A 16,200-nucleotide genomic window follows, 5' to 3' on the forward strand; every position below is an offset into this window, starting at 1 on the left:
ATTGGGAGCAAATTCCGAACGCCTGAAGGTACCACGTTCATCTGTACAAACAATAGTGTGCAAGTATAAACACCATGGGACCACGCAGCCATCATACCGCTCAGGAAGGCTTCGTGTTCCGTCTCCTAGAGATAAACGTACTTTTTTGCGAAAAGTGAAAATCAATCCCAGAACAGCAGCAAAGGACCTTGAAGATGCTGGTACAAAAACAGGTACAAAAGTATCTCCACTGCTCAAAAAAAATAAAGGGAACACTAAAATAACACATCCTAGATCTGAATGAATGAAATATTCTTATTAAATACTTTTTTCTTTACATAGTTGAATGTGCTGACAAAAAAAATCACGAAAAATATGAATGGAAATCAAATTTATCAACCCATGGAGGTCTGGATTTGGAAAACCACACTACAGGCTGATCCAACTTTGATGTAATGTCCTTAAAACAAGCCAAAATGAGGCTCAGTAGTGTGTGTGGCCTCCACGTGCCTGTATGACCTCCCTACAACGCCTGGGCATGCTCCTGGTGAGGTGGCGGATGGTCTCCTGAGGGATCTCCTCCCAGACCTGGACTAAAGCATCCGCCAACTCCTGGACAGTGTGGTGCAACGTGGCGTTGGTGGATGGAGCGAGACATGACGTCCCAGATGTGCGCAATTGTATTCAGGTCTGGGGAACGGGCCAGCCAATCCATAGCATCAATGCCTTCCTCTTGAAGGAACTGCTGACACACTCCAGCCACATGAGGTCTAGCATTGTCTTGCATTAGGAGGAACCCAGGGCAAACCGCACCAGCATATGGTCTCACAAGGGATCTGAGGATCTCATCTTGGTACCTAATGGCAGTCAGGCTACCTCTGGTGAGCACATGGAGGGCTGTGCGGCCCCCCAAAGAAATGCCACCCTACATCATGACTGACCCACTGCCAAACCGGTCATACTGGAGGATTTTGCGGACAGCAGAACGTTCTCCACGGCGTCTCCAGACTGTCACATGTGCTCAGTGTGAACCTGCTTTCATCTGTGAAGAGCACAGGGCGCCAGTGGCGAATTTCCCAATCTTGGTGTCCTCCGGAAAATGCAAACGACCTGCACGGTGTTGGGCTGTAAGCACAACCCCTACCTGTGGACGTCGGGCCCTCATACCACCCTCAGGGAGTCTGTTTCTGACCGTTTGAGCAGACACATGCACATTTGTGGCCTGCTGGAGGTCATTTTGCAGGGCTCTGGCAGTGCTCCTCCTGCTCCTCCTTGCACAAAGGTGGAGGTAGCGGTCCTGCTGCTGGGTTGTTGCACTCCTACGGCCTCCTCTACGTCTCCTGATGTACTGGCCTGTCTCCTGGTAGCGGCTCCATGCTCTGGACACCACGCTGACAGACACAGCAAACCTTATTGCCACAGCTCGCATTGATGTGTCATCCTGGATGAGCTGCACTACACTGAGCCACTTGTGTGGGTTGTAGACTCCATCTCATGCTACCACTAGAGTGAAAGCACCGACAGCATTCAAAAGTGACCAAAACATCAGCCAGGAAGCATAGGAACTGAGAAGTGGTCTGTGGTCACCACCTGCAGAACCACTCCTTTATTGGGGGTGTCTTGCTAATTGCATATCATTTCCACCTGTTGTCTATTCCATTTGCACAACAGCATGTGAAATTTATTGTCAATCAGTGTTGCTTCCTAAGTGGACAGTTCGATTTCACAGAAGTGTGATTGACTTAGTTACATTGTGTTGTTTAAGTGTTCCCTTTATTTTTTGAGCAGTGTATAGACATAAGCTGAAAGGCTTCTCAGCAAGGAAAAAGCCACAGCTCCAAAACCAGCATAAAAAAGCCAGACTACGGTTTGCAACTGTATGTGGGGACAAAGATCATACTTTTTGGAGAAATGTCCTCTGGTCTGATGAAACAAAAATATAACTGTTGGCCCATAATGACCATTGTTACGTTTGGAGGAAAAAGGGAGAGACTTGCCAACCGAAGAACCCCATCCCAACCGTGAAGCACGGCGGTGGCAGCATCATGTTGTGGGGGTGCTTTGCTGCAGGAGGGACTAGTGCACTTCCAAAATTAGACAGCATCACGAGAAAGGAAAATTATGTGGATATATTGAAGCAACATCTCAAGACATCAGTCAAGAAGTTAAAGCTTGGTCGCAAATGGGTCTTCCAAATTGACAATGACCCCAAGCATACTTCCAAAGTTGTGGAAAAATGGCTTAAGGACAACAAAGTCAAGGTATTGGAGTGGCCATCACAATGCCCTGACCTCAATCCTATAGAAAACTTGTGGGCAAAACTGAAAAAGCGTGTGCGGGCAAGGAGGCCTACAAACCTGACTCAGTTACACCAGCTCTGTCAGGAGGAATGGGCCAAAATTCACCCAACTTATTGTGGGAAGCTTGTGGAAGGCTACCCGAAACATTTGACCCAAGTTAAACAATTTAAAGGCAATGCTACCAAATACCAATTGAGTGTATGTAAACTTCTGACCCACTGGGAATGTGATGAAAGAAATAAAAGCTGAAACACTACTATTATTCTGACATTTCACATTATTAAAATAAAGTGGTGATCCTGAACTAAGACAGGGATTTTATTTTACTAGGATTGAATGTCAGGAATTGTGGAAAAACTGAGTTTGAATGTATTCGGCTGAGGTGTACGTAAACTACCGACTTCAACTGTAGGTTTGAGCAACAACGACACACTAAACAAATAAGGGCACTGCGTTCATCCACCTCTGGCCTGCTCGCCTCCCTACCACTGAGGAAGTACAGTTCCCGCTCAGCTCAGTCAAAACTGTTCGCTGCTCTGGCTCCCCAATGGTGGAACAAACTCCCTCACGACGCCAGGACAGCGGAGTCAATCACCACCTTCCGGAGACACTTGAAACCCCACCTCTTTAAGGAATACCTAGGATAGGATAAAGTAATCCTTCTCACCCCCCTTAAAATATTTAGATGCACTATTGTAAAGTGGTTGTTCCACTGGATGTCATAAGGTGAATGCACCAATTTGTAAGTCGCTCTGGATAAGAGCGTCTGCTAAATGACTTAAATGTAATGTAAATGTAAACACAGCTGTCTAAAGAAGCGTGCTGTATACAAATGGGGTGGACATTTAAGTGATTTCATACACTCTCCCAACAAGCACAAAGCCAACTTTTAGTTTTCCTTTACCATTCAAGTTCTACATTACTCAATGTCGACAAATGAGATACAGACCTGAAGGAGGGCGCACGGAGGATTTCCGCAGCTCAGGAGGATGCATACTATGTCTGCGAGGGAAAAACTAAAAGTCTTCAGTCAAAGGTCAGACCAACAAGACCGTCGTCCGTGTGGCAGAAGATCGCCTGCTGGGTATGAACAGTTCAACATGTAGAGTCGCTGGGGAACGAAACAACAACAAGAACGACGGCCGATGTTCTGGGGTCAGAGGCGATCAGACGGCCACCCCGCAGCGCTCGGACAAGGTTTGTGTTAGCTCGTCTTGTCCTCAACACTTCGACAACACTCTGCGGCAGCAGAAGGTAGACGGATGTAGTCAACAGAACATGGACATGACTTCATGGAAAATGCTACTTTTTTTTTATTAACGTCAATTTGATTTTCACTTATCTTCTTAAACACAATCAAATCTGTAATAAATAAAGCACATCTGAGGGGCTATACCATGCAAACACCTCATTATACAACATAAAAGAGAACTGTACGTGTTGAACCGACCGATGGATATACTGTTACAAGCACATTGAACTCTGATATTCCTTCCATAAGCAATAACAGATGCATGATTGGTATTAAATGTACATGTACGGTATACATACCCACATACACATATGAATGAGCTGGGTTAAGAATACGACTAACTCCTTTAGTGCATCTTACCATGAGATAGGCTTTAGAGCCGGGAGCAAAGAGGAGGGGAGAGAGAGAGAGCGAGAGAGAGAGCGAGAGCGAGAGCGAGAGCGAGAGAGAGAGAGAGAGAGAGAGAGAAAAGACAGAGAGAAAGGAGAGAGGAAGAAAGAGAGAAAAGAGAGAGAGAAAAGAGAGAGAGAAAAAGAGAGAAAAGAGAGAGAGAAAAAGAGAGAAAAGAGAGAGAGAAAAGAGAGAGGTATAGAGATGAGGATGAGGTGGACAGAGGAGACGAGAGGGCTCGACAGGAGAGGAAGAGGGAAAATAAAGAGGCAGAAGATCATGGAGAGGCAGAAGATCATGGAGAAGCAAAGGCAGAAACAGTGAAAGTACGAGTCAAAGGAGGGGAGGATGGTGTGTGGTTGAGTCCAGTACCAGGAACCCAATCACCACGTTTGAATCGAGAGAGGTCACTAGCGTCCTTCCCCCACTAATGTGGTTCAATCCACTGCAGATTGAACTGGATTCTAGTCCAATAGAAACCAAAGCTGGATCTTTTCCAGAACGAACATGGTACAGAGGTTGCTTAGTCCCGTAGTGAAATAAACTTGTGATGATAATGAGGTGCACACACACACAGAAGGTCACAGAGAGAGGTACTTAGTGGGCTCGTGCACACTTCCTATCAAATAGTAGGCACAACTCTCAAATCAGGTCTGCTTCCACAAAATAAAAATCTACATTATATTGTGTGGAATAGATGAACCACTGTTAATATATGTGAGTTTTGGGAGGATGGAGGATGACCGTTGTACCAGTGTGAACTATGGGGTTCAGTGACGTCGATAAGTTGTAAGAGTTGGACTAGAGCTAGCCACTGGGCTAACTAAAGTGCAATAGCAATAAGAAGTCCTCAAAAATCATGTACTACATAGGGAAAAGGGTGCTATTTTGGAAGCAACCCTCGAACCGGTGCTGAAGCCAATTAAACACATTCCCAACCAAAGGAAAGGAAGTGTGAAGAGAGAGAAAACCTGTACAACATCATCGAGAGCAAGAGAGATGTCGCTCGGTCAGTCAGGTGGTGTGTAACTTCAAGCTCGTCTTTTTCCTCCCCGTCTCTTAGTCTTCCGTGTCGAAAGAGTGAAAAGACGAGCAAAAAAAAGAAAGAAGAAGAGGCAGGAGACAGTTGTTGGATTGCTGTGTGAAGAGGACACGTCTGGTGAACACACCCAGGGCCCTTAAAGCCCTGTGGAGAAGGCATGAGGCTGTGATAGGGAGGCCACCCAGATCTGAGAAAGTGCTCGATGCTCTGCCACGCTGGTAAACGGACCCAGCTCAGTTTAAAAGGGCTCTGTCCGACACACTCCACTTCTCTTCCCTGTGCTGCAGCTCCTTCTTTCCTTTCATTCCCCTCCTTTCTTGTCGGTGAGGTGTGTAAAGGGGAGCGGTAAGCTAAGCCATAGACATTAAAATCAGATTTGGGGGTGGGGGAGTAGTCATTTACAGAGGGGGGGGTTGTTTTCTTTGATCAGTACATTGCTTCTGGGATCCGCAGGTTTGCTTCCAATGGTTTCTGCAAAGACAAAGGGTGAGATAGTTAAAATGATTCCACAGAACACTCGTTACTGGTGGGACAGTCACACTATCAACCAGCAATGAGCTGCATCATTTGAATAGAAGCTAAAGGATGTGCATCTAGATACAGTGGGGCAAACAAGTATTTAGTCAGCCACCAATTGTGCAAGTTCTCCCACTTAAAAAGATGAGAGAGGCCTGTAATATTCATCATAGGTACACTTCAACTATGACAGACAAAATGAGAAAAGAAATTCCAGAAAATCACATTGTAGGATTTTTAATGAATTTATTTGCAAATTATGGTGGAAAATAAGTATTTGGTCATCTACAAACAAGCAAGATTTCTGGCTCTCACAGACCTGTAACTTCTTCTTTAAGAGGCTCCTCTGTCCTCCACTCGTTACCTGTATTACTGGCACCTGTTTGAACTTGTTATCAGTATAAAAGACACCTGTCCACAACCTCAAACAGTCACACTCCACAATGGCCAAGACCAAAGAGCTGTCAAAGGACACCAGGAACAAAATTGTAGACCTGCACCAGGCTGGGAAGACTGAATCTGCAATCGTTAAGCAGCATCGTTTGAAGAAATCAACTGTGGGAGCAATTATTAGGAAATGGAAGACATACAAGACCACTGATAATCTCCCTCGATCTGGGGCTCCACGCAAGATCTCACCCCGTGGGGTCAAAATGATCACAAGAACGGTGAGTAAAAATCCCAGAACCACACGGGGGGACCTAGTGAATGACCTGCAGAGAGCTGGGACCAAAGTAACAAAGCCTACCATCAGTAACACACTACGCCGCCAGACGTGTCCCCCTGCTTAAGCCAGTACATGTCCAGGCCCGTCTGAAGTTTGCTAGAGAGCATTTGGATGATCCAGAAGAAGATTGGGAGAATGTTATATGGTCAGATGAAACCAAAATATAACTTGTCGTGTTTGGAGGACAAAGAATGCTGAGTGGCATCCAAAGAACACCATACCTACTGTGAAGCATGGGGGTGGAAACATCATGCTTTGGGGCTGTTTTTCTGCAAAGGGACCAGGACGACTGATCCGTGTAAAGGAAAGAATGAATGCGGCCATGTATAGTGAGATTTCGAGTGAAAACCTCCTTCCATCAGCAAGAGCATTGAAGATGAAACTTGGCTAGGTCTTTCAGCATGACAATGATCCCAAACACACCGCCCAGGCAACAAAGGAGTGGCTTCGTAAGAAGCATTTCAAGGTCCTGGAGTGGCCTAGCCAGTCTCCAGATCTCAACCCCATAGAAAATCTTTGGAGGGAGTTGAAAGTCCGTGTTGCCCAGCAACAGCCCCAAAACATCACTGCTCTAGAGATCTGCATGGAGGAATGGGCCAAAATACCAGCAACAGTGTGTGAAAACCTTGTGAAGACTTACAGAAAACATTTGACCTCTGTCATTGCCAACAAAGGGTATATAACAAAGTATTGAGATACTTTTGTTATTGACCAAATACTTATTTTCCACCATAATTTGCAAATAAATTCACTAAAAATCCTACAATGTCATTTTCTGGAATTTCTTTTCTCATTTTGTCTGTCATAGTTGAAGTGTACCTATGATGAAAATTACAGACCTCTCATCTTTTTAAGTGGGAGAACTTGCACAATTGGTGGCTGACTAAATAGTTTTTTGCCCCACTGTACATGGGCTCCGATACAGGAACGATACTTTTAACTGGAAACCATTTGGTGCAATTTTAACAAATCGGTGCGGTTTGATTCATTTCAATACAGTAACAATGGTTTTCTATTTTAAAATGTATATCTGATAGTGCTGGAGATCAGGGGGTCAGAGAGAGAAAGGTGCGTGAATGATGTAGTGTTTGAGCTGAGCCATAGGGCAGACTGAGCATTTACCACTGTAAGATTAGGGAGGGGGGGGCACTTTGTTTTTGTCCCCCCACTTTTTATTTAATAAAAACTTTCATTACCCACTGATTAACTTGTCAGTTAATGGCCCAACACTCTTAACCGCTGACAAAACTCTGGAATGAGTAGGTTTGTCCAAACTTTTGACTGGTACTGTATATATTCACATGATTTGAGGTATGTTAGAGACATTTCTGTACAATGCTGGCCACTAATAGTCAATGTACTGTACTGTAGCTCATGTGAGATATCTACAATGAGATCACTGAGAGTCAAATACCTGATGCTCTACTTCTCCTTGTGAAGAGCTTCTATGAAGGCTTCAAGTTTCTCCTGAATCTCACGGACTTTCTCTGCAGAGGAGGAAAGACCAAAGGGAGTGGGTAAGTTGAGATTTTAAGACAAACAGCAGATATGGAGCAGGGTTGGGTCAATTCCAAATTGAAGACAGTCAATTCAAGAAGTAAACGAAAAGTTTGGACTTTGTGGATTTTTTAAATTTTCAATTAATTCTCAACAAATTGACAAGGAGAACGTATGTTTAAAAAGTTCATATTGACGGACTTCGAAGTGACCCCAACCCTGATATGGAGCATCCAAGATGCCTCAGTTCATACAGTGCGTCACAGAAAACCACTTGTGAGTGGTGATTCTGCTAAAAGAGGCCTATTCTATTCTATTGTGTTAGTATTTGCGAGACGACCCAAGGAGTTTGAGATGTTTCTCAGAACCGTGGCGTCCAACTACCAGTGACACAAGTTACAGCTCAAATATAAAAACACAACATGCAACCATTTCAAATGTTACCGAGTTACAGTTTGCAGAAGGAAATCAGTCAATTGAAATCCATTCATTTGGCACTAATCTCTGGATTTTACAACTGGGAATACAGGTATGAATCTGTTGGTCACAGATCCTTGCTAAATTGGGCCCTGCATTATCATGCTGAAACATGAGGTGAGGGCGGTGGATGAACAGCATGACAATGGGCCTCAGGATCTCGTAACGATATCTCTGTGCATTCAAATTGCCATTGTTAAAATGCAATTACGTTCGTTGCCCGTAGCTTATGCCTGCCCATACATTAACCTCACCACGGGGCACTCTGTTCACAGCGCTGACATCAGCAAACTGCACGCCCACATAACGCCATACACTCAATCTGCCCAGTACGGTTGAAACCGGGATTAATCCGTGAAGAGCACACTTCTCCAGCGTGACTGTGGCCATGGAATGTGAGTCCACAAAACTGCACATTTTATTTTATTTTTATTTCACCTTTATTTAACCAGGTAGGCAAGTTGAGAACAAGTTCTCATTTACAATTGCGACCTGGCCAAGATAAAGCAAAGCAGTTCGACAGATACAACGACACAGAGTTACACATGGAGTAAAACAAACATACAGTCAATAATACAGTATAAACAAGTCTATATACAATGTGAGCAAATGAGGTGAGAAGGGAGGTAAAGGCAAAAAAGGCCATGGTGGCAAAGTAAATACAATATAGCAAGTAAAACACTGGAATGGTAGTTTTGCAATGGAAGAATGTGCAAAGTAGACATAAAAATAATGGGGTGCAAAGGAGCAAAATAAATAAATAAATTAAATACAGTTGGGAAAGAGGTAGTTGCTTGGGCTAAATTATAGGTGGGCTATGTACAGGTGCAGTAATCTGTAAGATGCTCTGACAGTTGGTGCTTAAAGCTAGTGAGGGAGATAAGTGTTTCCAGTTTCAGAGATTTTTGCAGTTCGTTCCAGTCACTGGCAGCAGAGAACTGGAAGGAGAGACGGCCAAAGAAAGAATTGGTTTTGGGGGTGACCAGAGAGATATACCTGCTGGAGCGTGTGCTACAGGTGGGAGATGCTATGGTGACCAGCGAGCTGAGATAAGGGGGGACTTTACCTAGCAGGGTCTTGTAGATGACATGGAGCCAGTGGGTTTGGCGACGAGTATGAAGCGAGGGCCAGCCAACGAGAGTGTACAGGTCGCAATGGTGGGTAGTATATGGGGCTTTGGTGACAAAACGGATTGCACTGTGATAGACTGCATCCAATTTGTTCAGTAGGGTATTGGAGGCTATTTTGTAAATGACATCGCCAAAGTCGAGGATTGGTAGGATGGTCAGTTTTACAAGGGTATGTTTGGCAGCATGAGTGAAGGATGCTTTGTTGCGAAATAGGAAGCCAATTCTAGATTTAACTTTGGATTGGAGATGTTTGATATGGGTCTGGAAGGAGAGTTTACAGTCTAACCAGACACCTAAGTATTTGTAGTTGTCCACGTATTCTAAGTCAGAGCCGTCCAGAGTAGTGATGTTGGACAGGCGGGTAGGTGCAGGTAGCGATCGGTTGAAGAGCATGGATTTAGTTTTACTTGTATTTAAGAGCAATTGGAGGCCACGGAAGGAGAGTTGTATGGCATTGAAGCTTGCCTGGAGGGTTGTTAACACAGTGTCCAAAGAAGGGCCGGAAGTATACAGAATGGTGTCGTCTGCGTAGAGGTGGATCAGGGACTCACCAGCAGCAATTTTGGGGAGGCCTTCTATTGTTCCCAGCACAAGGTGCACCTGTGTAATGATCATATGGTTTAATCAGCTTCTTGGTATGCCACACCTGTCAGGTGGATGGATTATCTTTGCAAAGGAGAAAAGCTCACCAACAGGAATGTAAACAAATTTGTGCACAATATTGGAGAGAAATAAGCTTTTTATGCATATGAAAAATTTCTGATTTTTTAATTTAGCTCATGAAACATGGGACCAACACCTTACATGTGCTTATATTTTTGTTCAGTGTTCATAATAGCCCATGGCATACCTTCACAGTGTGTGAATTGTGAATTGTGAAACCAACGCCCTGAAATGTTGCAGAATAACAGACGTGTCACAGGCCATTGTGCCTCCACTGTCACCTCTTATTTCAGCCCAACAGCAGATGGTTCACCACTGACAGCCCTCAAACCTAAAAATAAATTTAAAAAACTGACCACTTCAGTGAAATATTCTGATGAAGAGGAGAGTTGTGGGCCATTTCAAGTAAGCTCACCGCCACATCAAAGACCCCCGCCCCTCCCCTCCGAACCGATGACATGTTATGTCCCCCCAGGCACACGTCTAGCTAATGGACGGGAGATACCATGACAACATTCCACATGAAAGGGAAAATATACTGGAGAAACGTTGAGTCACCACCTCCCGCCGTTGGGGTCGTTTCGAGGAGAAATCCGTCCATATGACAACATGTACTGTCACACGAGGGACTGCAGTAACAGAGACTCTTTAAATCACTGATTTAACAATGGCAAGAGTAAAGTCTATGGGCCAGAGAGAGAGAAAAAGAGGCCTATAGGGGAGTAGCAGTGCCAGCTGCACCCATCCTTGGCCCAGTCTCTCCTTCGCGCTCTATTCCAGTAGACTAATCCGACTGGAGCTGCCCCAAGCACAAACTCAAACAAAACTCTGAGGCACAAACTGCAACTCAGCTACTTCCAATCAGCCTCACGAGATGCAAATCAGAAGAGTATCTTCAAATACGTTTGACTCAACAAGGTCGGAAAGCTTCAAAACCATAAGTCGCCTTGATTTCCACGGGGACAATAAATCATAGCGGTTTAGACATGGGAACAACGATGTCTTAAGTGTCCATTTCAGGTCAACACAAAAGGTGGGAGCTGCATGCGTGCTTTAGAGGGTAACCTCATCCTAGAGCGAGGGGCTCGTGCGAGACCCTTTGAAGGGGAACGGGTGCAGAGGTATCCCTTTCTGACGGATGAAAGGCACACGGCAGCCTTTGAGGACACGCGCACGCTCGCGCACACACCTCGGAGCCCTGAAATATAACACTAAAAGTGCTGAGAAAACACTGACCTCACACAAACAGTGGAAAAACAGCACAAGCAGTGTCAGAAAAGCACCTATCCCCCTCCTCTCTCTCTCCCCACCCCACACACACACACACACACACACACACACACACACACACACACACACACACACACACACACACACACACACACACACACACACACACACACACACACACACACACACACACACACACACACACACACACACACACACACACACACACACACACACACACACACACACACACACACACACACACACAAACACACACACACACACACACTCCTGGCAGGTGGCAAAAAGAAATTCCCCAGCCTTTGATACTCAGTAAACACGTCAGGGCACAATAGGGAGGCGGTAAGGGGAGATTACAACACCTAATGGAGGCATTAGGGCTGGGAGAGAGGGCACGCTGACACGGCTCCACGACCACGGCAGGTGTGGAGAGGCTGAAACCTTACCCGGCTGGAGCCCCGCTCTTGAACCATACCGCTCAAAAAGAAAGTTATGGAGCACACATACCGGGAGGAGGAGTGTGGGCCAGGATCCGGCCGCAAAACATCATTTCAATCGGATGAGGAGTACTAGCAACATCTGTCTGACCCAGACCCGCGGGAGAAGAGGGGGGAAAACAGGAGTAGGAGAGGGTACATCTCTGTCACATCAAAACAAGGGAAAACCCCTGGCTCACCTTCAGAGCGTCACTGCTGAGCGGAGTCTAGATGTGACGGTGACACGGGAGCTATTGTGTCGAGTTAATTGCTCGATGTGGACCACTTACTGCAACAGGTCAACCACAGGGGGTAAACTTACCTGAAGTCCATTTTACAGTGTTATAGCAGTTCTCTTACCTTATAGTTGTAGGAGGTCTCAATATATATATTTTTTTACCAGAATTTGATAGGTAAAATGGTCCGCAATTCACTTTAATTTATAATGGTGTTATAATGAAGGCCCTGCTATCTTGCAGGAGAAAAGCGAGGGCACGCATGGCTCTGAATGGCAGCTTTATTTTGGGCAGCAACAGTGAGAAACAGATATTTCTCTTCCCCATCTGTTTGTCCGACAAGACGACAAGGGAAAGAAAAAGGCCACAACAAGGCAGCTTTCCTTTTGAGGCGTACGGAAATGCAACACACGAAGTGGACAGAGTCGCCGTTCCTTGCCTGTTGCCTCAGAGGAATAAAAACTAAAAAAATCTATATAGGCGCATGTTTACCTAAGAGATGAGCCCCGAGACACTGCTATTCAGCCGCCCTCCCCTTTATCTCGCCATGAATATTCCAATAATCCTTTGGCCTCTATCCCAGAGGCCCCTTTTCAGGTGGCAGGCTGAGGGGGGGGGACACCGGGCCTTTCCCAATCCCCTCTTTCAGGTCCCTCTCTCGGCTGATCTCCACATGAAATTATCTCTCTTTCACTCCCACTCTGCTGAGCTGTAAAGGCTGTAAGCCTTCGGTGGCCGGAGCAGGAGAAGGGACTGAGGGAAAATCCTTTAATTGACCTGTAATTAGACTGTGAAACAGTGTGGTCCGGGCTGAACAACTGCTCCATACAGATGGAGAGAAGAGAGACTGTAATCTCTTTAATATGGGGGATGCCCCTCTCTAGAGTTTGACGTGAAAGGAGAAAGGCAGACGTTAGAGAAGGGAGACTGTATTATAGAGAAAGTGTCAACGCAAGGCTTTCTGTGGGTAACGTTCGGTGCCAAGACCAGCCCCTGTTGTTTTTGCATGGTGCTCCAGTCCAGCAATGAGCCAACTCAAGACAGGACAGAGTTCACTGCCTGGTCAGGAGGCTCCCGTCCCAAACTGTCATCATTCAAAAAAAATGAAATGAGTTAACTTCTCTTGTCACAAGCAAGGTTACAGTCGTGGGGGGGGGGGGGTGATCCGACTCTTTGAACGTCTGCATGCGCCGATCCTGTCCTGACTGAAAGCCGATCTCTTAATGCAACAAGCAGAAGAGTGGGCCGTCGCCATGTCACTTGACTCGTCTCTAAATCTGTATTGTAACACGCTATAAAAACGTAAGGGCTGCAGGAGGCGGACGCAGAAAGTGGAATGTCGTCGGCAAAACGCGCCCCGTCAGTGGCAAAGCCATGAATCAGGGCTGGCTCTGGAGGGCTCATCTAGGAACCAGATGCTTGAGGAGAGCAGAACCAAGGAGTCGAGCCCGGAGCCTGAACAGGTTCAACCCGGGGTCACCAGAGGGGCCAGACTAAACAAAGTAGCAGAGCGGGGAAAACCAACGCCAGGTGAAGAAGTGCTGTGTAGTTTCTTGTACAGTTTTATTGACAGACATCGACACAGCTTTTATAAAAGGGCGAGATGTCAACAACTTTGTGCATGCAGGGGATTGTAAAATTGGTTAACGACCAAAATCTGGAGATTTAATTTGCTAAGTGGATTTATCTTAGCTCACGGCACACTACTGGATTCAACAGGTTTAATGTTGGAAAACAGCAGTGTGATCAAACACAGAGGACGATGAATTTGAGAGGGTTTTGAGAAAAAGGAATCCATACAAAAAGGAACAAAATCATAACATCACTGATCTTACTTTACCTGGACACGATTGAGACTATTTCACATACCAGCGCAGAGTAATGACAAGTCTTTTATACTGTAAAAACTGTGCAAGACACTGAAGCTGGAAATTCAGAAAATATCTATGTAATTTGTGAGTTGTTTTGGGGGGGGTTGTAAATCATGATAAAATCACAGAGAGCCAGAGTTCCCAGGCTTCTAAAGCCAACCTTTTGCACTCAGATGGTCTGTACTGCAGCTAAGTAGCCTGGACAATCAATCTTAGTGGGTAATGTCGGCCTGATAATCTCGGGGTGACAGAGTGTTTATGTTAAATCACTGCCATAATCCCTCAGAGCCACAGGTGTGGACTGCCCGCCGCCGAGCGCCCGGGCGTGTGTGAACGCGCACATAAGCAGGCAGACCGACACGTTGAACAGAATCAACTGTAATGTGTTCAATACCAAGGCATAGTCTGACTGTGGCACACAGCACATCCATAATCAGGGTCGACACCTTGGAAAGAGCCCCCCCCCTCCATCTGTCTCTCCGTCTCCACGACTTCTATCACACGCAGACGAATCTGGGAGGTCCGACTCATGTCAGTCAGTCCCGCGAAGGTAAGTACCATGAAGGAACAGCGCTGATCCCAAACGAACCAGACGGCCGACGACACCCATCAGAACACACACACAACACTCCAACTCCCTCCGCTAAATACGGCTTTCCAGCTGGTCCTGAGAGCACACACCTGTCCCAGTGACACGTAGTACAGCAGGAACTGCAAACAAACATTGAATTCCTTAATGCCACCGCAAGAGTGAAATGTGTCATTGCAAGCACAATCAAAACACCATCTCTGAAAACGTACATCAAGTTTCTTTTATCTATAACCAGGATATCATCCAACCATTTCACGCAGAGGAATTACCAGACGTGTGGGGGGGGTCAGAACCGGCCTGATGGAAACAGGAAGTATTCATAAAAGTCGACAGACAGTTTGTTCCTTCAAGCATGGTGGGATCTTTTTGTTTGTAAAAATGAATTAAGCAAGAAATGGCGGAGGAAACCATAAATTTGAAGTAAACTTGGAACTCCCACTACGACTCGGGAAAGCTTGCAATTTATTAGGCTACAGAAGACATGGTGATGAGCTTGAAGCTCCTTTCCAATAAACATAGAGTGTCTTATTCTGGTGACATCTGCAATGCTTGGTTGCCATTTGACAAAAACAAAAAAAAACTCACTAACCATTAATAATCTCATCATGTTGGCTAGCCTAACTGCACCGTATCTGCGAGCTGTTGGCTAAAACACATGTACCAAGACCAAAATGGGCACATTATCCATATAACGCAACAGTTTGTGTGAGTTGAAAATACGTCTGTAAATTTCACCTGTATTTTTTATGTGGTACATTTAAATGGCAAAAGTGGTTTTTATGTGCACTATGTCATTACGCAAAGCCTTTGATGTGCAAAAAGCCCGTTTGATGGGAACATCTCTGGCGGGAAAACAGGCATATTGTTTTGATGCAGATTTTAGAATTCGTATTGAAAATCTGTCGCCAATAGGATGGAAATCTAGCTATTGTCAGTGGGCGACGGGAAGAAGTCTGCTAAAATATCTAATACACAAAAACGAGAAGACTTGGCAACTTAAAGCATTCAGCAGTAAACTTAATCCAAATCTAACCCCTGGTAGCCCATGTGCAGGGAGGACATTGAGAAAATCCCCCATTTCATCTGTTAAAAAAAAAACTAAAAACTAAAAAACTAAAAAAGACTTAAAACAGACTGCCTATTTTTACCATGCGAGGGAGGAAGTGTGTGGTTTTCCTATTACCACATCCTCTTATTTGAGCCGTGGACAGCTAACAGGGGCCTAAGTGTGTGAACAGTAACGGTGCTGTCAGACAATGCGTCCCAAATGGCATTCTAATTCTCCATATAGAGCACAACTTTTGACCGGAGCTCTATGGGGCCATGGTCACAAGTGGTGCACTACATAGGAAATTTGGGAGACAGACTGTGTCTTGAGTGACAGGAGGATCTGCAGGAATGGGGCCCTTGGGGCCCTGCTGGGAGGGAAAGAGACGGTCGGAATCCTCACTGGGCGCTCATCTGTCCCACATCACGACTTCCTCCACTTCCTCTTTTCCCACCGATCACTCTGTCAGGAGCACCAGGGACGTGTCTCTACACTCCTCAGAGGCTTCCATTCCTTGTAACCTTTTCTTGATGATCACCGATAGGTGACAGGTTGCATAAACATGTCCCCCAACGGCCTGAAACAGCTTCCATTGCCTTCTACTTCTTTCACACACATTAGTGCTTTCATTTGTTGCTTTTAGTAGTCTTGGAGGAGGCAAGGAGAGGAGGGTAGATGGGTATTGAGACAAGGCCTGGGAAAGGCAGGTCCAACAGCCTACCCAGTCTCTTTCTGGCTGAGTCTCTGACAGGG

The 16,200-nt window shown here is 45.5% G+C and overlaps 1 protein-coding gene across 10 annotated transcripts in view; it reads right to left on the minus strand.

Moving 5' to 3' along the window:
• Positions 1–3,574: 3,574 nt before the first annotated feature.
• The window catches only part of LOC123997423 (dynamin-like 120 kDa protein, mitochondrial), a 62,085-nt gene continuing 49,459 nt past the window's right edge, over positions 3,575–16,200 (minus strand). For all 10 annotated transcript variants that reach the window (XM_046301629.1, XM_046301628.1, XM_046301623.1 and 7 more), the window contains 2 exons: positions 7,621–7,693; positions 3,575–5,434 (listed from right to left, as the gene is read on the minus strand). In XM_046301629.1, the coding sequence (XP_046157585.1) occupies positions 7,629–7,693 (65 nt within the window). In that variant the 3' untranslated portion in view covers positions 3,575–5,434; positions 7,621–7,628. The remainder of the gene's footprint in view (positions 5,435–7,620; positions 7,694–16,200) is intronic.

Source organism: Oncorhynchus gorbuscha, linkage group LG15 (genome assembly GCF_021184085.1).
Source record: "Oncorhynchus gorbuscha isolate QuinsamMale2020 ecotype Even-year linkage group LG15, OgorEven_v1.0, whole genome shotgun sequence".
Classification (NCBI taxonomy): domain Eukaryota; kingdom Metazoa; phylum Chordata; class Actinopteri; order Salmoniformes; family Salmonidae; genus Oncorhynchus; species Oncorhynchus gorbuscha.